The sequence below is a fragment of the Paramormyrops kingsleyae genome, chromosome 11 (genome assembly GCF_048594095.1).
Source record: "Paramormyrops kingsleyae isolate MSU_618 chromosome 11, PKINGS_0.4, whole genome shotgun sequence".
In the NCBI taxonomy this organism is placed as follows: domain Eukaryota; kingdom Metazoa; phylum Chordata; class Actinopteri; order Osteoglossiformes; family Mormyridae; genus Paramormyrops; species Paramormyrops kingsleyae.
In genome coordinates this window covers 21,962,166-21,985,791 of record NC_132807.1, presented here as the reverse complement: position 1 = coordinate 21,985,791, position 23,626 = coordinate 21,962,166, and the positions used below count along the sequence as shown (strand labels likewise).

The window sequence follows — 23,626 nt, the reverse complement described above, 5'->3', positions numbered from 1 at the left end:
TACTGTGGCAAATTTTTATTTAAAATGTTTTATTAATAATAATTCAATTTTACTGCAGCATCAAACAGAAAAGTATATTGTTAAATATAAAAACAATAAGTATAAGTAATAAAACAATGCATAAGTAAAATTTCTACAATAAAACAATGGACAAACTCTAACGAGTACCTATGAAGACTGCTCTGTCCCTTGCTTAGACTGCTCGGTTGACTATGTTCATGTTTATCAGAAAGCGAAGGCAGTACTACACACTCACAGCTCCCGAAAGAAGTAGCTTTGTAGCTGCGCAGTATTTCCGTTTGGCAGCGGTGGAGATTTCAGGTCCAGAGAGTAAAAATCCGAGCCAAGATTTAGTTTCAACCAACCAGCTGAGCATAAAGAGTCACAGTCACAGAGTACTCAACTGGTTGGTTGAAACAAAATCCTGGTCTGGATTTTTACTCTCTGGACCTGAAATTATACTCAGTTGATAAAAGGTCTGGCTAGCAGCGCAATGTTTTGTTACTTTGCGGTGTAAACATGGGCATCATCTGTTCATTCAGGAATAATTAAAAATAATGGTGGATACTGACCCAGCTTTCAGTGTGCCTGCCCCCCTCCCCAACCGCAGGCCCGCCTGGCATCCCGTGCCGTCCTGCCCGGACATCACCCCAAACATCTGTGGCCCTGCTTTATTCACCATCTAAATCATTCCTGTGTGCCACATCATCTACGGGGATTCAAGGCTGCTAACCACTTGCAAGTAAATTGTAGATCAACACGGTGGGTAAAATTGCAAAACAAAAAAAATGATACATATATGATACAATGTATGCAATGTAAATTAATGAGAAACATACTGGAAGAATTTTGGCTACGTGCTCTTATCAGTACAAGTAGAAATTTAGCAGTAAAAAACAGGTTTTTGGCAACCCAGCATTACAGTTGCTGCGATTCTGTTACAAAGAGAGCCCACAATGACAAGGATTGTCACACAGGAGTCATTTCCCAGCATGCTCAGCTCTCCTGATAAAAGCAGTGGGTCCCTGAGCAGAGGGAGCCAGTGGGTGTGGGGCACCAAACAGGGCAAGGATCGTGCCGTCAGTTCAGCTGTGAATTCAGCCAGGTCACATGACTACAGACGAGTGCCAGGTTCCAGTCCAACACGATAGCAGACAGAGATCAGGGCCTTAGTGTGGGTCATACAGGTTAGCCAGTTTCTTGAAGCGGGGCCCCCAGTCACTGAGGTAGTCATAGTCCTGGTCCTCATCAGAGCTCCCAGAGGCGATGGTGCTCAGGCTGCCCGCCACAGAGCCATCGCCTTCGTAATCGTAGATCAGCACCGTGTCGTAAGGGGGGATGTTGGGGTCTTTGTCTGCAGCATCCAGGCCCTAGGATCAGAGTCACAGTCAACCCTATTGTCATTGTGTGCATGCAAAGCAAAATGAGGCAGTGCAGAAGACACACATGGTAATAATGTTAAACAAGACAGTAGAATAGAATAAATGTCTTAACATAAAAAAAAAACTGCAACAGTTAGCGTCCTGGGTAAAGTGCAAGGGTCAGAGGTAGAAAGTTCAGAAAGTATAAATCCAGACCAAGATTTTGTTTCAGCCAACCAGTTGAGTATATAGAGTCACAGTCACAGAATACTCAACTGGCTCGTTGAAACAAAATCTTGATCTGGATTTGTACTTTCTGAACCTGAACTTTCTGAACCTGTACTTTCTGAACCTGAACTTTCCATTTCTGGCAATAGTTTCCAAACCACTGTGACAGGATGAAGATGAACCTTGTCATACTCAGGGCAGATAGTACAGCCATGTGATTCTCTACTGCAGGGACTGCATTTATTCATTCTCCACTAGCTAGACAAGACTGACCGCCCTTACGTCATTGATGAAGTCCTCGATGTCAGCGGGGTCTGCCGGCGGTTTCCGCGGATACATAGGGGAGGGAAAATCGTGAGGGGCGTCCTTCCTGAGCGGCTGCCGACCGCTGGGGAAACCAGAGCCTGCTGGGGGGAAGAAGGTGGCGGGCACGGCCACCGAGCCCCTCCCCGGGAAGGGCGGCACCAGCTTGCTGGGGTTTCTCAGCTGCTCAATGTTGTAAGCATTCTGGGGAGGGAGGGGACATCGGGGCACTGGCAGTGAGAAGGCTGCCGCGTAGCTCCCTCATACAATTAGCTGAAGGTTCGATATCTAAGATGCAGCCTAGGCCCTCAGCAAGTACCAGGCCTTCATTACAGGAAGGACCTTTTTCAATTCGGTAGGTGGCCATGCAAAATGCCTGCCTCAGTATAGATAGATAGATAGAGTGTGACATGGATATGTACACACCAAACAGTATAAAATATGCAGTACAAATTGACTGCGATCAATAAATAAATGCCATAAATAAATAGATGAATAAGGAGAAGGGAATGTGAGTGTTGTTACACTCTGCAGGCACGTGGCTGGACGGCTCAGCCTAGGGCAGAGCCAAAGGCCCTGATGGCAGCAGCACTGAAGGAGCTGTCACAGCCTCCCTCTGTGCACTTCAGAGCACATAATCTGCCACTGAACACAAAAAGCTTAACAAGGCCAGGTGAAGTTCTGAAAGAACCGGCGTAACTTGTCAGACAGAGCCGTACCTCGTCCTCCTCTCCGCCGCCCTGCTCGTTGTAGTTCAGGACATTGTCGCGAATGTCATCGTCTGACACGCCTTTTAGAATACTGCCTTTTTTGATGGGACGCAATCTGCAGTTCCTCACTGCCACCACAAGGAGCAGCATTACTGCAGTAGTGAGATGAATGAGAGTATGTGAAGTCATTTTTGTCTTACCTTTTTTATTTTGCTTTTTAAAATTCGAACTGAAAATGCAAAAGACCTCATACTAAAATTATGCCATTTTCGCATGACTGTGTTCCAAACATACAGATTTTTTCGGTATAGTAATGTGTATTTTTTTTTTATATTATTACTTACGGAGTAGGAGAAAAATACTGCCGATGATAACCAGCAGGGCGGTGATGCTGATCCCTACATGGGGGGCAAAGAACGCTGCAGCTGCTGGGTTACAGACCCCAGAGACGTCACACCTGCACACCGTCACGTTGAGCATGGAGAGTGTGAAGAGTCCGCCGATGTCTGACACGCGGATGGGAATGTAATACAGACCAGGTTCCACCTCTGAATGAGGGAAGAGCCAGGAGTGGGTCTCTGGGGGGAGGAGAGAGAGAGGGAGAGAGAGAGAGAGAAAGAGAGAGAGAGAGAGAGTAAACTACAAGGAAATTACAAGGCCTTGTACAGTTCTAATATCAGACTTTTGAACTAAATTTGTTGAATTGTAAGATTTAAAGTTAAAAAAAAAAAAGAGCGGCCATGTGAAATTAGCAGAGCAACTATCTTCAAGACAGTAACTGAAATGCATTTTACTGTGTATATATTAACATGTAATAAATAGGGCTGTATTGCTAGGCCTGCACATTCCCCTTCAGCATACAGTTACATGCTGCATTTCACTCAGTGAAAGACCACAGGTACGACAGTGGAATAACAGCACTGGATAAAGATAATACGCAACTATGTTACTGGTTTATGTATTTACTATACTGTACTTTTTATCGTTATTTAGACTACGCTATATAGCATAGGTATGCAGTAAGATATAACATTAGGTTAGTGTAAGTAAACTCTGTGATGTTCTCACAATAGCGAAATTGCCTAATGACACATTTCTCAGAATGTATACCTGTCATTAAGTGACATATGACTGTTGTACTGTTACTCTCAATTTTTATTTCAGTTGCCAAATTATGTTTTATACTCTCCTGAGGTTAATTCGGAGTGGGCAGCTAATGGTCCCACGTTGTTTTAGATTTTGTTGTTTTACCAGTTGAAACTGAGCTGAGTCTCGGTCACTAAAACACTGATACTCTCTGTTAACTCTCCCCACGGCTGCGGTGTCAGTGCCCAGTCCTCACCATTGACCCTCTGGATGGTCCAGTTACTGGCAGAGTGATCCACCAGCTTGAATGAGAAGGGTTCGGCGTGAGGGGACATGTCCAGATCCAGGGCGCTCAGGAAGAGGCCCGAACGCGCCTCACGGCCAGCGCACACGTCCCTGCTCGCTGGGGGAACCAGCAGAGGGGGGAAGTCGTTGGTCTGCCTCAGCTTTATCTCCACAGTGGCCGTGGTGGACGAGCCCCCCCCATCTGCAATGAACACAGCGAGCAGCTGCCTCAGTCAGAAGCCGGCATTAGCTAAACGACCAAGGAACATAACGGTGTTCCACGGAGGACAGGGAGAAAACTGCACACTCTACTGGATAACTGCACACTCTACTGGATAACTGCACACCCTACTGGATAACTGCACACCCTCCCACTCTGTGCAGGGCGTCTTGGCCAAACAGAAGAGTCCTTTCAACACCAGACTGAGACAGGAGAAGCACCATATAAGGGAATTCCTAACTTTTCTGGTAGACTGTACAAAACTCGGTGACTGGGGGGACAATCAACCACCCGAATGGACCAGAACCGCTTAGGCCCATACACTGTACAACCCACTGTGCATCCATCCATCCCTATTCCAACCCGCTTATCTGTCTGGGTCGCGGGGGGTCCGGAGCCTACGCCAGAGGCTACGGGCACGAGGCAGGGAGCAACCCAGGACAGGGGTTTATGTTAAGACATTTATTCTATTCTATTCTATCTATCTATCTATCTATCTATCTATCTGTCTGTCTATCTAGGCAGTTTGCATGGCCACTACCGAATTGAAAACGGCAGGGTTCCTTCTGCCCTTCCTGTGGTGAAGGCCTGGTGCTTTCCGAGGGCTTAGGCTCCAGCTTAGGACAGCTTAGGACAGCCCCCCCACCATCGCACAGTGAAGCAGCAGGATGGCCACCCTGACATCTCCTTTCCAGCCTTCTTTTCCGCACGCTTTTCATGAGGTAATTATCCCAGGGTGCACCACTAATTAACACATACTTCTAACTGACTACTTGTAGGGTGGTCTTATTCTTGGCCGTATTTGATCACGTGACGAGTGTGCTTACAGCCTATTGGGCAATTAAATGAATTAAAAGTAATTGATAAACAAAGCCTTTTCTTCATCTAAGCCATTTAAAATGCATTCATAATTTAACTATTAATACATAAGCTTCTTTTTTTGTTTATATATCTGGAAAAAAAATGAAGAGACCACTCTATATTTTTAAACAAATCTGCATTTTTAAATCCTGGTTTAATCCTGGCAGTATTGGTGGAAGGCTACACTGCAAAGCACGCTGCTTCCAAGCTCAAAATTTCTCAGACCGCAGTACACAAGAATAATGTGAAGTAGGAGATACTGGGAGAGACCAAAAACCAGCCAGGTAAAGGGCAGAAGTGACTTTCTAATGCCAGAGATGACTGTCAACTTATCCAACAGTGCCTCATGAATCGTAGGATGACATCAAATGACCTTCAAAAGGAATGGGAAACGTTAAGTGGTGTGAAGTGCACTGCCAGGACAATTCATAACAGGCTCCTAGAAACAGGACTGAAGACCCATAAAGCCAGGAAGAAGCCCTTCTTCAATGAGAAGCAGGGAAGAGCCAGGCTGGAGTTTACAAAAAAATGTACATTTTACACAGTCACATACACATAAACTGAGAAACATTTGCTGTGGTCTCTTAATTTATTCCAGAGCTGTATGTATAACATATGTATGCATTTATGTATGTATACATATATAAATGGCACATCTGGCCAGTTGTACCCACATTCTACTGTGGTTAAAAAATGCTGCCTTAAGCTCCCCCAATCTAGCTGGAGTGCCACACCTGTGTCTGAGACCTTGATGACGGCGTGATAGATGCCGTGTTTGACGCTGGCGGAGCGTGGGTCGAAGGTCTTTCTGGCCACGATCTCTCCACTCACTGGGTCTATCCTGAGCCACTTCTCAGGATCATATTCCATGTAAAACCTACGAAGGACATTAAAACGCAGAATCAGGGCACTGGCAGACTCACAGACAGCGCACTGTAAGGTTTGCTATTGGGGAGCGACAGCGCACTGTAAGGTTTGCTATTGGGGAGCGACAGCGCACTGTAAGGTTTGCTACTGGGGAGCGACAGCGCACTGTAAGGTTTGCTACTGGGGAGCGACAGCGCACTGTAAGGTTTGCTACTGGGGAGCGACAGCGCACTGTAAGGTTTGCTACTGGGGAGCGACAGCGCACTGTAAGGTTTGCTACTGGGGAGCGTCAGCGCACTGTAAGGTTTGCTACTGGGGAGCGTCAGCGCACTGTAAGGTTTGCTACTGGGGAGCGTCAGCGCACTGTAAGGTTTGCTACTGGGGAGCGTCAGCGCACTGTAAGGTTTGCTACTGGGGAGCGTCAGCGCACTGTAAGGTTTGCTACTGGGGAGCGTCAGCGCACTGTAAGGTTTGCTACTGGGGAGCGTCAGCGCACTGTAAGGTTTGCTACTGGGGAGCGTCAGCTCACCTGACCCCGTCGCCCTCTGGGTCGTGAGCCTTGGCGACGGTCAGCACTGTGCCGGCAACGACGGACTCGGGTACCTCCAGGCGGATGGGGCTCTCGACGAAGCGCGGAGCCTCGTTCTCGTTGAGCACGGTGACGGTCACCGTGCTGCTGCTGACAGGCAGCCGGGGGGCTTTGTGGCTGAGCGGGGCCTCATTTTGGGCCGTCAGAACCAGACGGTGCTGCTTGGTTACCTCGTAATCCAGCGGCTGGGTGTAGAGCAGAGGAGAGACAGTGGGCGTCCTGAGAAACGCTGCTCAGAATCAGACATGGTGCCCCCCCCCCCCCCCCCACCTCTGGTGGCGTGAGAGTCTCTGCCGTTGTAAAGCTTACTTGTCTCTGGTCATATTTCTAAAACAACTGCAACATTTTCATGAAATGTATCACCAAACTAATATTTAATCTCAGCATGATCCAGTGTCAATCTATCCATCCATTCATCCATCCTCCAGCTGCTAAACCTGGTCAGGGTCTTTGAGGGGCCTAGTGCCCATCTCAGGCAGCAGAGGGCACAAGGCTGGGGTTCATGTCCGTTTATGTCCCTTGAGATGGACATGTGACAATGTGAAATAGAAAATATTACATGTAATATGAGTTTAGGAATAATTTTGAGCAATATCATGGAGGGTTTCTATTGGATGTCATAAAGGGTTTTCTTTGTTTCGCTCTTGGTCTTTGGCGAAATGGGCTCAGGAGCACAAACACAGTCTGCTACTGAGGTATGTTTTCCGAGAGGAACAGGATATATCATCAGATCATTCACTCTCACTCTGCTTTTAAGGCTCGTTCGTTAGACATTTGTAATGACGTCGGCACGTGGTTCAAAAGCGATGCAAGTGGCTACAAATACAGAAAATTAATTTACCTGAGGAGGAAACGACTCACGTAAAAGTCAACACACAAATCTTCCTATTTCAGTGATTGGCTTACCTTCACCACGTACAATACACCCTCATTGGTTTCAGGGTCCGTGTGGACGGCAAAGTGACCAGAAGGGTCCCCTTTGATGATGGAGTACACGGTCTTCCAGTTGGCCGTGCCCGGCTCGTCGTTGTCCTTGGTGTGGACTCTGCCTATCTCATACGTGCCTCTGTTCTCTGGGGCTGTCATGGCATACTGTGGAATACAGAAAGGGAGATTTACCTCTTCGCTGCTTTGAACTGGTCCAAAAGCATCAGCAGGAGCTGCCCTAATGGATTTGTTTACTTAAAAACAATACATAAAACACACTTTGTATCAAAAGCATAACAAAGAAACTTCACACTGAAGTCGCAATTACCAAAGTGGTCTTTTCATGTTTGCTTTCGTCCAGCTGTAACCTTTTGATGTTAAATAATAGTAAATTAAACACAAACACCTCATTGAGGATTTGATAGCTGCAATTATACCCATGAATCCGGATGAAGTGTAAGGCTAGGAGTGAATGATAGTGTGCCATTGTTTAGGAGGAAATGCTTACATGGTTCTTAGATCTGAAAACGTTACACTGCCATCATAAACACAATACCTGGTCCACTGGGAACTGGGGGGCATTGTTGTTGATGTCGGTGATGTATATGGTAGCATAAGCGAAATCCGACAGCCCCTCTCCAGACATGTCGGAGACCTGGAGCTTCAGCTTGAAGAACTTCACAACCTGCAGCACAGAAGGTGGACAGCACCAACGTACCATGAAGCTGGGGTGTGGAAGGACGACGCCAAAGCACTGCAACACCATTATATGACATTTACCCAATGTTCTGGTCCAAAGCAACGTAGCAGTGAGGCCAGAACACCAAGTCAGTGATATGATTACTCTGTCGGTCACAGCTTTCGAACCCACAACCTTCCAGACATGGGCACAGATCTGTGACCCAATGAGCCACATACACAGTGTTTAAAGAGAGAAAAAGTATGAATCTACAGATGTGCCACATTGCACCATTGCAGTACAGGCGTCTGCTCCTGGTGACCCATAGAGACGCACACTCACCGCCAGATCCAGGCCCACGTCCCTGATGTATACTGTCCCCGTCACGTTGTTGATGCCAAACATGGTTTTGTTGACGCTGAAAGGTGGGAAACACTCCTGCATGATGATGGAGTACCTCAGGATTGCGTTCTCGGTTTCGGGGTCGTCGGCGTCCGTCGCTGACACGTTGATGACTGCGGTTCCTGTCCAGATCACATCGACATGCTGTCAGTCACAGTCCGACTCATGCACGTGACTGCAGACTTGGTGTTTGACCTGACACAAGGACACTTGACAGGTTGTGCCGTAGCCACTTCTGTGACAGTGTGCCAGAATATCCATGACAGACGGGGTTTCTCAGTAGCTGGCGTGGTCCTGGAAGCCGGCATGCGCCTCACCTGGCAAGGAGAACTCAGGCACGTAGCCGACAAACTCAGACTGTGTGAAGTTCGGTTTGTTGTCGTTCTGATCCATCACGATGATCTCTATGGTGGACGGGTTCTCTACCCGCTCCCCGCTGGGCGACAGGGCAAAGGCTTTAAGCTAGAAGAACACAGAATTCCGGAAAATTCACACTTACTGAAAACTGATAATCAGAGATAAATCCATATTCATATTTATTTTTACATATCTATTTCATATCTATATTTATTCTACTCAAGTATTCTACCCCAGTCCAATGTCCTGCTATTAGTTTTTCTCAATTGATTTAGAGCATTCCTCGAATGACAATTAACATTTGCATAACGACGAGTGTAATCCCCACACCCTAATGTCGCTTCTGCACAGCAGAACATCATTTCTCATTGCTTCACACAAATTTCCAAACGTTTTAATACATATATGCAAATAGTCTCGTACGATTGTCATTAGTTGACATAATTTTCAGATGCTTTAGTCTTGTCGGTCAAAAAGGATCTACAGTTTTGCCATTGTAATAGTTTTACACCCAAAACCACATCGTGTTAGCCACCCCATGCATTAACCAAGCCTTCAAAATGATTAAAAAACATATTCCATAAATTGCAGTGATATGATATTGCTGTGTTTTTGGTTCCCACAGTACGTGATTTTGTTGCCATTTTGCTGTGTTGTGTTATAGTGCTGTGTGACTTGTTTTTGTTTGCTATTGTGCTGTGTCCTGATATCTGAAGACGTTACATGTGCATGTGAGTGCTTTCTCTAGCCGGTCAGCTTTACATACTGTAATCCAGAGCCGCGCAATGTTGAAACTGCTGTCTTTGACATGAATAAGTATCAGTTTGCTAATGAAAAATGATCAGTCAGTGACAATGACAAAGTGGGAATAGACTATCATTTAGAATTGTGGAGCTCAGGAGCAGACTTACACTGACAATATATCTAAGCATTTTGACTCTCGTGGTTAAAACGATGCTGATTGTTCTTTTCATTTTGGTGGCACTGACTTATTCATTGGTGGAACTATTTGCATTTGAGACATGAGTTAATTGTTTTGGGTAAGTTGCAGGCTTTTGTGGCTAAATCATAGTGTTGTGCTATATGCATTTGTGCTATATGCTATATATATGTTTTGAGAGATGCGCTTATAGTCTTGAGAACGTTAAGCACGTTTCATGAAATGCGTCAAAGCAATCGAGAGAAACTGTAGTACAAATAATAAATCTTTCGATTTTTTTTTTTATCTTGAATCTTCTTAATCATAGATAGATAGACAGATAGACAGATAGATAGATAGATAGATAGATAGATAGATAGATAGATAGACAGATAGACAGATAGATAGATAGATAGATAGATAGATAGATAGATAGATAGATAGATAGATAGATAGACACCCACATTGAAACGGCTGTACTTCTCTCTGTCCAGCTGTTTCTTACTCCTGATCCATCCCGTAGTATCTTCGATTTCAAAGAAGTCTTTGGGATCCTGATCCACCCCCGGACCTTCCAGCTTGTATATGACCTTGCCGGTGTAAACCTTGTCTGATTTGATCTGAGTAAGGGCATAAGAACAGACAGACATTTTTATTAGTCTGCAACAGCGAAGACGCCCAGAAAGAGTAACACAACAATTTGATTGGATTATTAGGTGTATGCATATCATATACATGACATTTTTTTGCACACACCCCCCCCCACCCCCCATGTGTAATGTCTGTTCACACAACACAGCTTGGAGGAGCAATGTGACTGGCAGCCAGCAGCTGCGGGGCCCCCCCTGGCACCCCAACAAAGCCACTTTGTAGCAGCCCACAGGCCTCCCTGGCCAATTAGTCCCTCCCTCCTCCATTAGTGGAATGTGGCTTATTTACTCTGTTCTGTACCGGCTGGTGAAAACCTCTTCATTTCAAGGCCCAGGTCACCTGACCCAGCCAGCTACGCAGGAGGCTTGAGTAATATAGCAAAGCTACCTTCATGCTCAGCAGATACCTCTACCAGGAATAATACGTTTACAGGAAGACGTTGCAGTGAAGGTACCTGAACTATTTTCTCTGGGACTTGCTTGCTGTTCTCTGAAATCCGAATGGGAGGTATGATCCAGTCCCTCTTCATCCTGGTGCGACCTGCACTCCCCGCTGCGAACCCCCTCCATGGATGCAGGACGTCAGCGTTCTTCTGGCCCATATGGGCAGCACAGCATGCCTGAAAGATGCACACATGATGACATGGTCACACTGGCCCATGCATTCCCACCAGCCCTCCGCACAACTCACTGCGGCCGCATGTCTCCCAGCACACCAACGCAACTGCTTACATCTCTGCACACCACACATGCAAACTCTTGTCGTAATATTACTCGGAAGCCTTTGATGAAACGAGACAATCGGCAAATTATGCAATGCCACGCACATGTCCCTGCGGTAGGGTTCCAAGTCACGACCGCGGCATTCATCTCCATAAGTGGAATGTGGTTTGTTCCGTATCTTAAATCAATCATTCCTCTTCTCCATCTGCAGCCCGAGCACACACACAGCATCAGCTTAAGTCAGACTTCCCTGTCGTACCAATGCTTTCCACTTTTAAGGCCATCAGAATTTGGCCGTAAACCTCCAATGATAATAGAATTATGATGGAGGCTAATTTTAGCCGTGAGTTCTAGAGCGTCTAATGGCTGGAGTGAGCTCGAGGGGGGTGGGGGGGGGGGGGGGGAGCACTTCGCCCATTCATCCTAGAGGATCAGTGACCTTTGGCTCCATCCCTAATGTGGCATCTGCATGCCGGTCTGGGCATTTTGAGCGACGGGGTGGGTGAAAAGCCCAAGGGTTCAAGTTTCACACATGCATTCATACACACTTACTCACATGCAACACCCCCAAGCAGCTGCCTGACCCCAGAACGGGGCCCGAATTACCCCAACCAGACGCCAGTGCGAGGATGCAAACAGGCCCCTTCGAACACCACTGTCCACCTGACCTGGCCCCTGGGATTTGCTGATGCTGCAGAATTCCTGCAGGCTTCATCACCCATATGCCTCCCCGCACCGACCCAGAGATCCTGCTTTCATCGCCGCGATTAAAATACGCGTCGACTTCTCTCACAGCCTCAAATCCCCGTCTGCCTGCTGCCTAGCTCTGCCTGCCAAAAACGACCGGAAATTCAGCTAGAAAAAAGGAACTTCGCGGAGGAGATGATCAGTATAAAAAGATATGCTTCATTGATCATGGGGACAAAACCTGGAGTTGGAATCTACAGAGGCAAACCCAGAACATGTAGCATGTGAAGAACATTGGGCTCATCTGGGATTTGAACCCAGGATCTCTTACACCCAAAGCAAGAATCATACCCCTAGAGTCACTAGGAGAAAAAAAAACTGGTGCAGCGGCAAACTGACACAGACAGAGCTGCACGTCAGGAAAGGCACCTAAGTTATTACTGCATATATCCAAATACACGTGAGAAACAATAAGGAGCATATTTATGGCAAGGTTAGAATTCATGGCGCATTAGAAATGAGGGATAAGGACCAGGCCAGGGCCCCTGCTAGCATGGAGTGTGTGTCAGAATTGGGCGTGTGGGCCACCTGGTGGGGGCTGCAAGGCGGGAATGACACCATCATCGTCCGGCATGCTTGGGGGGGTCACGAGTGGCCGCTGGCACTCGTAGGGGGAGTTAGCGGGCTAATCTTAGACACAAGCAGGCACCCAGGCCCACAGTAATATACCCACGGTCTGATTTATTGTTTTTTTATGATTAAATAAACGATGTAATAAAATATTGCCACACATTCTTGTCAAGTGTCTCGTCAAAGGCGCTATATAAACATAAATTGAACTAACTAAATTTAAAAGAAGCTGAACAAGGGGGAGGATAACTTCAGTCAGGTTGGGGCTGCACCAACAGGGGGGGTCGGGGGGGTTACTAATTAGGGGGAGCCTGACAGTTGGAGCTCCAACCCCACACCTGTCTGTGGCCTCTGTGACACATTAAGCGCTTCATGGGATTTTTCTCAGGCCGTTTCAGACGGCAGCCTGTGGCCTTTCGCAGAAGGTCGTGTTTGGACAGTTGTAAACTCACGGGGGCGGGGGGGGGTACTGACCTCTATGACCGTGACGGAACAAAACGAAAGACGTGGGGCTGGGTTTCAGTGCTCTAACAGCCATTCTCAACCAAAAACACCTTTTTTTTTTGGAAGTTTTATCTGCCCCCACGACCTTGACCAGGGTAACTAGTTAAAATGATGAGTGGATGGACGCAGGCCTGACATGCATAATTCCCAGGCCTGGGACAAAATTCCTTCAACCGGGCCCCCATAATGTGCAACCCTCCCACCTGCACCCCCTCCCCCCAAGACTCCCCAGTTTTCCCCCGAAAATGGTAGACTTAGATGGATGGATGGATGGATGGATGGATAGATGGAACTGTATCTACTGGTCTTCTGAGGCTTCAAGAAAAGGACACACGCAGCCTGCAGATTTTCTAAAGCGTGCTGTGGAGTTCAGGCGGGGGCTAGCAGGCCGGACCCTCCCCGCTATCCCTGCCTCAGCCTGCCCCCAGGCATTCCGTGACGGATTTTACGCTTTGCTCCGCCCATTAACCTCAGCCTCCCTGGGGAGCACAGTGGAGAGAGGACCTACAACGGGGCATTTTACTGAGGGCAGGGAAAGTGCTTATTTACAGGGATGTTAAAAAAAGAGTCACATCACCTTACTGCATCCCACTCAGAGCGCAGTGACTGCGGACGCCCACAGTAGGTTATACCATCCTGGGTCACATGACTCTCTCCTCTGGGTGCCGGTTCTGAATATAACCTCAGTGACCCCCAGCCGTTACCCCTTTCTCACATTCCTCACACTTATGAAATAAAGCCATCTGAGCAAAACCAATCCTGTCTGGAGTCCCCCAAGATACAAACTGGTCAGGGAACAGCAATATGGCTTGGAAATGCTTACCGGGGATAAAAGAAAATGTGTATGTCAAGTCCAGAGATTCATTCCAGTCGATACAAACAATAAGACAGACAATGAAACGTCTTGTAGACACAAATTTAGGGCTGCCGCAATTGGTTGACGTAGGCGTTGACGACATCAGTATTTTAAATAATTTTTGAATCTATGAAATAACTTTTGACTTCTAAAAGGCTTCGACTCATTATAACAAATGTTTTCCTTTAACATCACTAATTATGGGAGTAGATCAAATTATCACGAAACAAAAAGGTGGGTTTACACCGCGCCCAGTTCCGATGGATGCCACGCGGAACTAGCGCTATGCAGAATACACAAGCACCTAAAGGGAAAACGAACATGCGCTATTCTGGACGATGGACCGCCAAAACAGGCAAAACTCCACCATGAGTGTTATCTATTTATGTTCATTAAATTACCAGCTTTGTAATATCTTTTGTCCTTGTAGTTGCTAAACACACTCATAATTAAAACCATGAAGTTGTCTGCTTGCGACCTTAGAATCTCCATTGAATAAGCATTGTAGAAAATGTTTAAGCTAAAATCAGGGCTTTATTCTTCATTAGTGGTACCAGTGTGTGTGTGTTCCTGCGTGTCGGGCTTGTTGGAACTAAAACTGAAAGAAAAACAGAAACTAATGAAAAAAATCAATAACTGAAATGAAAATGAAAACTATATTTACCAAATGAACGGGTTGGACTTTAATCAGCAAAAAATACCGCCACCCAACCAACGTCTTTCTCCTCTTTTAAAAGATATCGTATTTGCTAAGTTGTCCCTTTCTTCACCATGACTTCAGTACCTACTGCTTCCATTGTTTACCAAAACAGTAGCATGCGACATGCTCCGCTAACCGAATTTAATAAGCATAAGGGTACACTAAATTTATACAGATTACTAACTTTTGTGCATCTCATTAATATTGTAGCATCGATGTCACAATATTTTATGCACACTACTAATCTTCTTATCGAATTGTAGGCATAAATAATGTCCGGATAGCGCCGAAAAGCCATTACCTAAAGCCCTGCAATGACATAGTCTGTTATTGTCAAAATAAAATTAACTTAAATTAAACTGTCAATTTGATTTTCTGGAGAAAAATCTGGAGGTTTAGATTAATCGACTAATCGGTAAAATAGTTGTTATTTGCAGCCCGAGACAAATTCAGTATCATTCCACACAAGGCAATTGTGGCCTCAATGGGAGCATTAATTACACACTATTAAATCAAATAGGGAACCACAAGCCTGTGCATGGGGGGGTGGATGATGGATGGAAGGAAAGATGGATCCAGCAATGGAGTAACTGTGGGGGCCCTAGGCTGACATGGGTAGGGGGCTCCCAAGTGGACTGCTTGAGCTATATTTTTTGGAGCCGAAAGATTAAGGAGCGGGAATTAAAAACGATGGAACATCAATAATATGCTCATTTGGGGGGGGGGGGGGATCATGGTGGGGACCAATCAGGAGGACAAATTCCAACAATATTATCATATTTTATCAAAATACAAATGGTTTGGAATGGACAGTTAATGTATGTGTTTTGTTACTAAAAAATGCTTATATTGGCAAGGGGCCCCTAGAGTGTGGAGTACAGGATTGTCTCCTCCCCTCAAATTACACCCCTGGATGGATGGATGGTTGGATGGTTGGATGGATGGGATATGCTAACGGTTCCTAGCGATGAGTCCCAGGGTGGCATCGCCTCCCCTCCTCTCTTGCCAGCATGAGGCCTTGGTATCTAAATGGGGAAGGAAGGGGGATCATAATTTATCCCACTCTCATCATTCCTTCCACATTCTGCTGTTGCAGGTTTTCCCACCAAAACATCTTGTAAGAATGTAGGACCAGAAGTTTAACTTAAGAGTTTTAGCTACTAGCCGACTGGGCTACTTCAATGAAGTTATCCGGCATGCAATTTTCTTACTAGCCAGCAGGCTAGTGCTCAGTTTGTTTATCTAAATTACTTGCGTCAGCTGAGGGAGCAGGCTTTATTTCCAGCCGTGTGCAGGAATCTGCTAAGACTCAATGGACACCAGAAAATTTGATCTCATAATCACGGAGGTGACACTGTTTCTGAGAACAGCTGTGTGTCTGAGAGAGAAAATACCCCGAATACCCAGCATATGAGGGTGGGAGCTGCAGCCAGTGGGTCGCCATGTTGTGGTGGTGAATTAGACCAATGTCTCACACCTGGGTACTGATCAGACATCCACTATCCTCTCCTTATTCACCTTCTCAGCCCAAGTCACAGGAGAAGAGTTCTGGCCACAGCTCTAGAACCTGGCAACATGCAACCGCTTCAGTGTACAGTGCAGAAAACAGCAGAACCCCCACCCAGAAGCACTAACTTACCGTCCATGTGCTACGAGACGCCATTCCATCACCTGCACCAATGCAAAGTCAGAATAATGGTCTGAAATATGGGCCCCCAGCTACTAATTTAGATGCAACCTGCGGCCTTTTATTCAATCAGCCTTGGTAATAGACATTTATTTTCTCCTGGATTCAATGGCAGCTTTGAGGGGACAATTGTGGAAAAAATTGTACGTGGCCCAGCCATTGAGCGATGAAAGGCCCAAGGTCAGCGATTACGATGCAGACCCGCGAGATGAAAGCATTCCAACCCGAAACGCCGACTTTAACAGCTCCCTTGGACAGAACAGATGAAAACGGAAATTCTGCCTGCAGAAAGTAACGGGCCAGAAGGGACTTTTAGAGAAAGAGATTAAATATAGGGGCACTTTAAAAATGACGGAAGAAAGAGGACAATATGGAGGGAAAAAAAGCGGCATTAATTGTGGATAGCACAGCTGAGCTGCTTAAAACAGGCCACTCTCAGGACCCCAGAAGCCAAGAGGAGGGGAAAATTCATGTGAATAGGGCATGCACTCTCTAGACTGAGTGATCGTTTCCAACAGGCGATCCTTCACTGTGCACTGAGTGGTCCATACAGCTGCATTTATCCCCGATTTCATGGATTAGGAGCAACAGTCTCCTTGCTCACCCTGTTGGGATTACAGACCGGACAAACAACACATGTACTGAGGCGTCATTGTGGGAACAGCTGCCTGCCATTAGCCTGTACTGGCCATCAAACAGCCCACACTGGAACAGGCTTCCCGTAAAGCACGTGTTCTTCGGTCTCCTATGACTTTCTTTTGGTACGGGTTGCGAGGTTCTTGCAAAGTCCTGTCACCCTTCCATGATCATGAAAATTCTTCAAAGCGGCACCTCCAATCACTTAAGAGAACACAGCTACAAGCCAATGTTTCACTCCAGTCAAAACCAAGCTGCTACTTTGAAAGCCTTGCCTTTCACCCACAAATGTAAAACTGCCTTGATCCAGCTGATTTAGCTCCCCTATAAGTTCAGATGTGTCTGCTTGACATGTAACCATTCAATGAGTGATGTCTGTGTATGCATATGACATCATGACAATATGACATCATGACATTATGACATCGTGACAATGTGACATCACATTCCCATCCACAATTCACATAACATGTCTGGGGCCTCAGTGATCCTTTAGCGATTCCAGTTCCCAGAGATCCCAGAGAAGAGATACTTAATTCATCAGTAGGTGATTACTATTTCGTGAGGGTGTCTGCCTCTATCTAGCTCACGATTCCAAAGAAATCACAGGGGTGGAAGATGTTCTGTCGCCACACCTTCCATCATAAGACTAACTGCATGAGTCAGATTGACGAGTGGATGAATCGCTCTGCTGCCATTTTGCTAAGCGGGGCTATTTGTCCTGTATGTTTCTCACAAACGTCGGCGAGCATCATGGTTTCCCCCTGGTTCATTCTATCATCGTGTACCATTCCAGCAGGTCTTTTCATTAAAGGCAAGTGAAGGCCACATATTTCAGCACGGAGTCTGTGCAGCATTAGCGTCATAAACACACAAGAGTAATTGATTACATTTGCAATTACCTTTGAATGTTTCTGTTTTCATAATCAGCACTGATAGAAAGTTTTATAATGGCGTTGATGACATGCTGTCGTGTTTGTCTTCCACCCAATTATAAACAAAATCCAACATAAGTTTTATGTGGAGTTTGACTAATTAATCAAGAATATTCATTACTGCATATTCGTTAATAATTAGTCAGTGTTTAGACTGGCTATTTCCATTGTTTATCCAGCAAGGAATATGCTTAACAGCTGGAAAAGCCCCTTTCATTCTTCTCAGGAACACCAAATGTTGATTTGGCTGGACAGAGCCTGTTTTGGGGGCTATTTGCGGTGTCTGCTGCACCCAGCACACACCAAACAATCACAGGTTCTCCTCTAAACTTTTATTCAGAATGGACTGGATGCGAATCAAAGCCTTTCCCACTTTCTAATAGCAATTTAATTAGCGGCTAGCAGCCTCATTACATTCCCAAGGCCGTCGTCTAAATTTTTTCATAATAGCCTGGATGGATATGCTAACAAGACACAAAAAAATGTAAAGTAAAAAAAAATTTGAACCATCGCAAAGGCTTTGCTGGGTGTTTTTAAGTAACTGTTAATATGTCCCCCTTACATTTCTTAGAGAAGGTATATCCCAATTTGGGGAAGGTAAATCCCAATATTGGGAAAGCTCCCCCCCCCCCCCCTGCACCAGTAAGCTGGTGTGGCTGGTCCAGTGATACCCTCTTACCTGGATTGCGACAGCCACCAGCATACAGAATCCCAGTGACGCCTGGGGGGCCATCTTCCTCTCCCTCGCACTGCCGACACGTCCGAAGCAACGGAGATCACCGGTCTGGTGGTGGAGCGTTGGGGGATTCCTGGCAGGACGGAGGGGCAGAGCAGAGCATGTGAACCGGTCGCTCTTGGCCTCGCTCAGTGCCGCGTTCTCTCTCTCCAACTGGGCTGAGCGACAGGCAGATGAGTGACAGCACATGTGTGCTGGAGCGTGTAGGGTTTGGGCTGAAACCCTAGCCTGACGTCCACACACCGGCTTGGGGCTGGGAGTGGGGTGGAGGGGGGCAAAACCAAGCCCAGGGAGAGACATGGAGCAGCTGTTCCCAGCGTCAGAGGGGCCCACTGGTCCTACTGAACTCCACCCTCCTCCTGAAAACTAGGTCCAGACAGCATCCACTCCAGTAAAGATGCCATTCGGGATGCTGGTCACGCCGAACTGGACTATGGATTAACAAAAAAATAAAGATGACAGCCGTCGTTTTCGTGATTTCTTTAAAGAGATACCTCACTAGACTTGCGTATTTGGATTCATGCCAAACGTACTATGGCATTCAGAAAACTTCTGCTGGAAAATGGGACCTCTCTGGCTTTGGCACTCCCAGAAGGGTCTACTGGTGGCCATCAACAGAGGTCAAAAGTCAACGCAGATTACTCTCCAGCTAGTCATTCAACAGCAACACATAACAGGAGGGAAGCAGGGTTGGGGACATTCCGGAATGCATTCATCAATTCCAATCCAAATCAGGGAGATTTAAATTCCAACTCAAGTTCCATTTCCTGATTTGGATTGGAATTGATGATTGCATTCCGGAACGGCCCCAACCTTGGAGGAAAAGCAGTTAGAGTAGGGGCTGTGACCTAGTCACCACACTGGTGATGGTTAGATTATGTCTGTGAAATGCCTAGTCCTCTTGAATAACACTTTGACAGCTACTTTTGAATTTTAATTCAATGTTTCTCCGGCATTGCGACCAGAGGTCCACTGGGATGCCGGCGTCCAGGCCCTATCGCTGGAGCGGGTCGGCACCTGTCCGTGTGACATGGCGGGGCAGGTGGCACGGGTAACCCCCCCCCCCCCCGCTGCCCCACGCCTAAAAGTGGCACCACACCCTGCTCAATATCGCCAGCCCCTACATTCCTCAGTGATGGGAAAAGTAGGGTGGCGTGTGCAGTGGGGGGGGGGCGCATTCCCTCTAAGAAGGGGACGTGACTGCCCACTACTGGTGGCTGCCGGTTTAACTGAATTTCAGATGCTCCCAAGAGTATACATCCCAAATTTAAGACATTTATTAAATATTACTGACACATATGTGCCCTGTAAGTATACACACACATACTCAGGGGCCAGTTTATTAGATACACTCACACATTAATGGAAACAGCCTTCTCCTCCAAACAGAGAATCATGTGGCTGCAACTGAATACATTCAGCGAGCAGGCAGGGTCAAGAGGTTCACTTACAGTTTGGCTGAGCGTTAGAAAGGCTGAGATACGTGATCTAAGCGGTCTCGAATGCGGTGTGATTGTCGCCAGACGTGCCGGTTCCAGCATCTCATAAACAGCTGCCCTCCTGGGATTTCCACGGACTACAGCGTCTAGAGTTTACAGAGAATAGAGCAGTGAACAAAACATCCAATCGGGGGCAGGTCTGTTTGCTCAAAAATGCCTTGTTAATGACAGGAGGAGAACGGCAAGACTCGTCCAAGTGAATGGAAAGGGCACAAGTGCAGAAATAATGGCTCGTGGTTGAAGCGGGTAAGAAAACGACTCTGTCTCGTTACCCTCTAAAGTGGCCGCTGAGTGATACGGATCCAAATGTGTTAGACAGCACTTAGCTATTTTAAATTTTATATCACATAAATAAGTTACTTTAAAGGGCCTGGACCAGCAGTATAATGTAGATTAATGGGCTGTATTGGACACTGTAAAGAAGCCACGATAAGACTATATTTGCTTATAAAAACAAGCTGACTGACTGCAGAGAGGTCTTTCCCTGGACTGATTGCCACTCCCCTGCCCCTTGCTGCTGTGTTTGCTGCCAGCATGCCTAGCGCCCCCCAGAGGTGCTAATAGGGAGAACAGCCTGGCCACAGATGGGTGCCTATTACATCAGCTCTCTTTCTCATTATGACCATACCGGGGTGATGATGGCCAGGCTGCTGTAACCCGCTTTGCTATTGCGGTGCCAGGAGGCCCAAACGGACTCTCAGCTGCAACTGCAGAGAAAAATGACTCCGAAGCTGCAGAAACTCACTGGTGTATGCATCTCTCTGACTTTATACCCTCAAGGTGCAGGCAAAATCCCCTGGTGGCAACGAAATGTCAGGCAATTTCCAGTGCAGTCCTGTTTATATTTCAACAATAACACACCAGAGCGCTTGCTGAAGAAATAAAACAAAAAATTAATTTAAAAAGGAAAAAAAAACAAATGAGGGTTTTGGACACCAGAAAAGGGAAACTTGAGCAAGTGCCACCAGGGGGCAGTAGAGCACCACCTTCAGATTCCTGTCCCTTTGAGGGGAGGGCATGCCGAGGGACCTGTATTTACTTTATGGCAAACAGATTTATTGGTGCATTTTATTTCAGGGGATGCTGTTTTTGTCTTTTACATCTAAATAGAATAATTTTGGCTTTCCTGAAAATGCCGAGCACTCGCTCCCATAAAAGCATAAACAGAAAGTTTAATGTCGTAGAAATGCACAGTGTGGGCATGTGATAAATGCTTTGGGTGCAGCCAAGCTTAAAACACACCTTGTTCTGGAGAAACATCAGGTCTAAATTGATACGTATAAAAATCTCTACAGGATATTTAAAATGAGTCCTGGGAATGTGTTCCCACCAAGTCCTCTTTACTGCCTCAGTCAGACAGCGAAACCAAACCTGTCAGTAAGAACTGTGGTGCCAGAAGACAAACAAACATTTATCAAAATCTTCATGGTGTCACTTCCATCAAAACCCAGCTTTCCAGCCACGGACCACAGATCCATGTGGAGCAAACTGCTTTTGCAAACGGCACAGGGACTTTGGGGGGCACCGGGGAAATAGTCTTTAATCTGAGCCGAAAAAAAAATGCAGGCGGTGTGGCATCAGTTAATTATGTGCTGTGTCTCTTTAAAAAGCCCTTCACTGGGATCAGTAGAAAAGACTGCCTTGCTTAGACAGGTGCGTATTATTTCTGGTGTATTATTTCTGATCTACGTCGACGTTGGAGCAAATCCGCAAAGATCACGGAGCCCAGGGCACACCAAAGACCCCTGAGCGTGCTCTTCTTCGGAAAGTGTCCCATGGCAGCTTGTGGCGTTGACTCACCGCTTTGACCTTGCACAAAGATAATGGGCGCTTCACACTGAATCGATCCCTACCGAATCTGGGGTGCTGAGAGTGCGTCCGCTCCCCCACCCCCCCCCCCCCCCTCACAGTTGCCATGGAGGGCGATGGCAGTTCGGAGACAGGCTGGCGTTTACGGGAGACGGGCACAAGGAGTTGCTCACAGTCCATGTCTGCAACCCCAACCATCAAAAGGGAGAAAAGAGGCTGTTAAAGCAAAATCGTAATTTGACAAACACACAGGGGTGGGGGTTCTGTTCCTATGTGGGCGGGGTCCGCCTGTCCCCATTTCCTGAGAGTTTCTTCTTTGGTCCCAAAAGTCCTAAAACATAAATGCTGGTGTTTCTTAAACTGCCCACTGTGTGTGAGAGTGTGTGTCCTCTGCGATGGACTGGCAGTTCGTTCAGGATGTTCTCTGGCCTTGCGCCTTAAGGCTGATTTATGCTTCTGCACAGAATCTCCGCTATCGGTACGGTGTAGTCACACACCCTGACGGCCAGACGCCGCTTCCCGGAGACGTAACTACAGCACAACGTCAGGCTACGGCGCAGGGTACGCAGCTACTGATGGTATAGATTCTATGCAGTGTAAGTATAAATCAGCCTTTAGGCTGCCTGGGAAAGACTCCCGGCCAATGCCACCTGACCCTGCATTGGATAACTCGTTAGAAGATGACTGAATGGTGGATGGATGGATGGATACAAAACACACTCACCCATCAGTGCTCACCATCCCATCAGCGCATTTCGGCAAAGACTAATCTCCGTGACATGGCAATGTGGCCTAGGGTTTATTCCAAGATCCCCTTATCAAGGGTGGTTGTGATGATGGAGGAAAATAAGAAAAAAAGCCCTGAATTACTTAAATTACTTTTGGTGCAAAATGTAACTAGAATGATACAATCGGATGAATAGAATTTTTTCATTTTTACAGCTGAATCTTCAAAATCACAGCAATTTGCATTTATGATATGATAATTTAATTCACATCAAAAAAAGACACGGACTAGGACGCTGTGGGGGTCACGCCTTCACCTCCTCCTCTTCCTCCCTTTCCCTCATGACAAGGAGGAAGCAGCGGCGAGCATTTAGAGATGACAGTTGCCGGCACGGTGAGGCTAATCGGCACCATCGGCTGTCAGATCACGGCACGTCAGGACCACGCCACTCACTCCACCGGCAATGTCAGCTTGTCAGCCCACATATGCTGGGCTATGACAAAGGGGGGGGTGGGGGCAACCAGCCCCCGACCTCTCTGCAGGCCTGCCTGACCTGACCCTAGGGATTTTTTTTTTGGGGGGGGGCGGGTTGAGAGAGAATACATTTTTTTTCTGCCCCAATAAATACCCCAAGAGCAGGGTGAAAGAAAATTTTAAAACATGCCTGCATTGCATTTCTGGTCTGGTCATTTTTATTAAACTTGCAGTCCCAAGAACATTAATTTTATCCCATAGGATAAAAAGGAAAAATGTTGATTAGATTAGTTTATTCATAGCGCGGCCTGAGGCAGTACTGATGACCTCCTGTCATTCCCACACTGGGAGGGCATCAAGCTGTTCGTCAATCAGGACAGCAATCACACCTATGGCAGCCTGAGATCGCCCCCTGCTGGGCTGGATGCACACTGCGCACGCCAAAGGTGGCTGCCTCTGCATCACCAATAAATCTGCAGGGACATTTTTTATTTTTACACAGTTTTAAGGGAACAGGAAGATCATTAAACACATGCAGGGCTGGATTAAGGCAGACAGTGTGGGCTAGTTGTAGTCTGA

General features: G+C 46.7%; 1 protein-coding gene across 1 annotated transcript; it reads right to left on the bottom strand.

Annotated features, from left to right (window-relative positions):
• Positions 1-18,700, bottom strand: cdh15 (cadherin 15, type 1, M-cadherin (myotubule)). Its single transcript, XM_023790751.2, has 14 exons — positions 18,482-18,700; positions 10,900-11,064; positions 10,259-10,414; positions 8,836-8,980; positions 8,459-8,640; positions 7,994-8,122; positions 7,417-7,602; positions 6,451-6,695; positions 5,789-5,931; positions 3,945-4,175; positions 2,947-3,180; positions 2,612-2,754; positions 1,872-2,096; positions 1-1,370 (listed from the first exon to the last, which is right to left on the bottom strand). The coding sequence occupies exons 1-14, from the start codon at positions 18,533-18,535 to the stop codon at positions 1,170-1,172; spliced, it is 2,439 nt and encodes an 812-aa protein (XP_023646519.2). The 5' UTR covers positions 18,536-18,700; the 3' UTR covers positions 1-1,169.
• Between the last annotated feature and the right edge of the window lie 4,926 nt (positions 18,701-23,626).

Bases quoted from the DNA above. Each gene is read 5' to 3' on its own strand.
- cdh15 (XM_023790751.2), bottom strand. From the start codon at position 18,535: ATGGCCCCCCAGGCGTCACTGGGATTCTGTATGCTGGTGGCTGTCGCA. The intron at 8,123-8,458 runs GTGAGTGTGCGT...TCTGTGCTGCAG, and splicing joins ACGTGGGCCTGGATCTGGCG to GTTGTGAAGTTCTTCAAGCT. The intron at 2,755-2,946 runs GTAAGTAATAAT...TCACTACTGCAG, and splicing joins CAGTATTTTTCTCCTACTCC to TAATGCTGCTCCTTGTGGTG.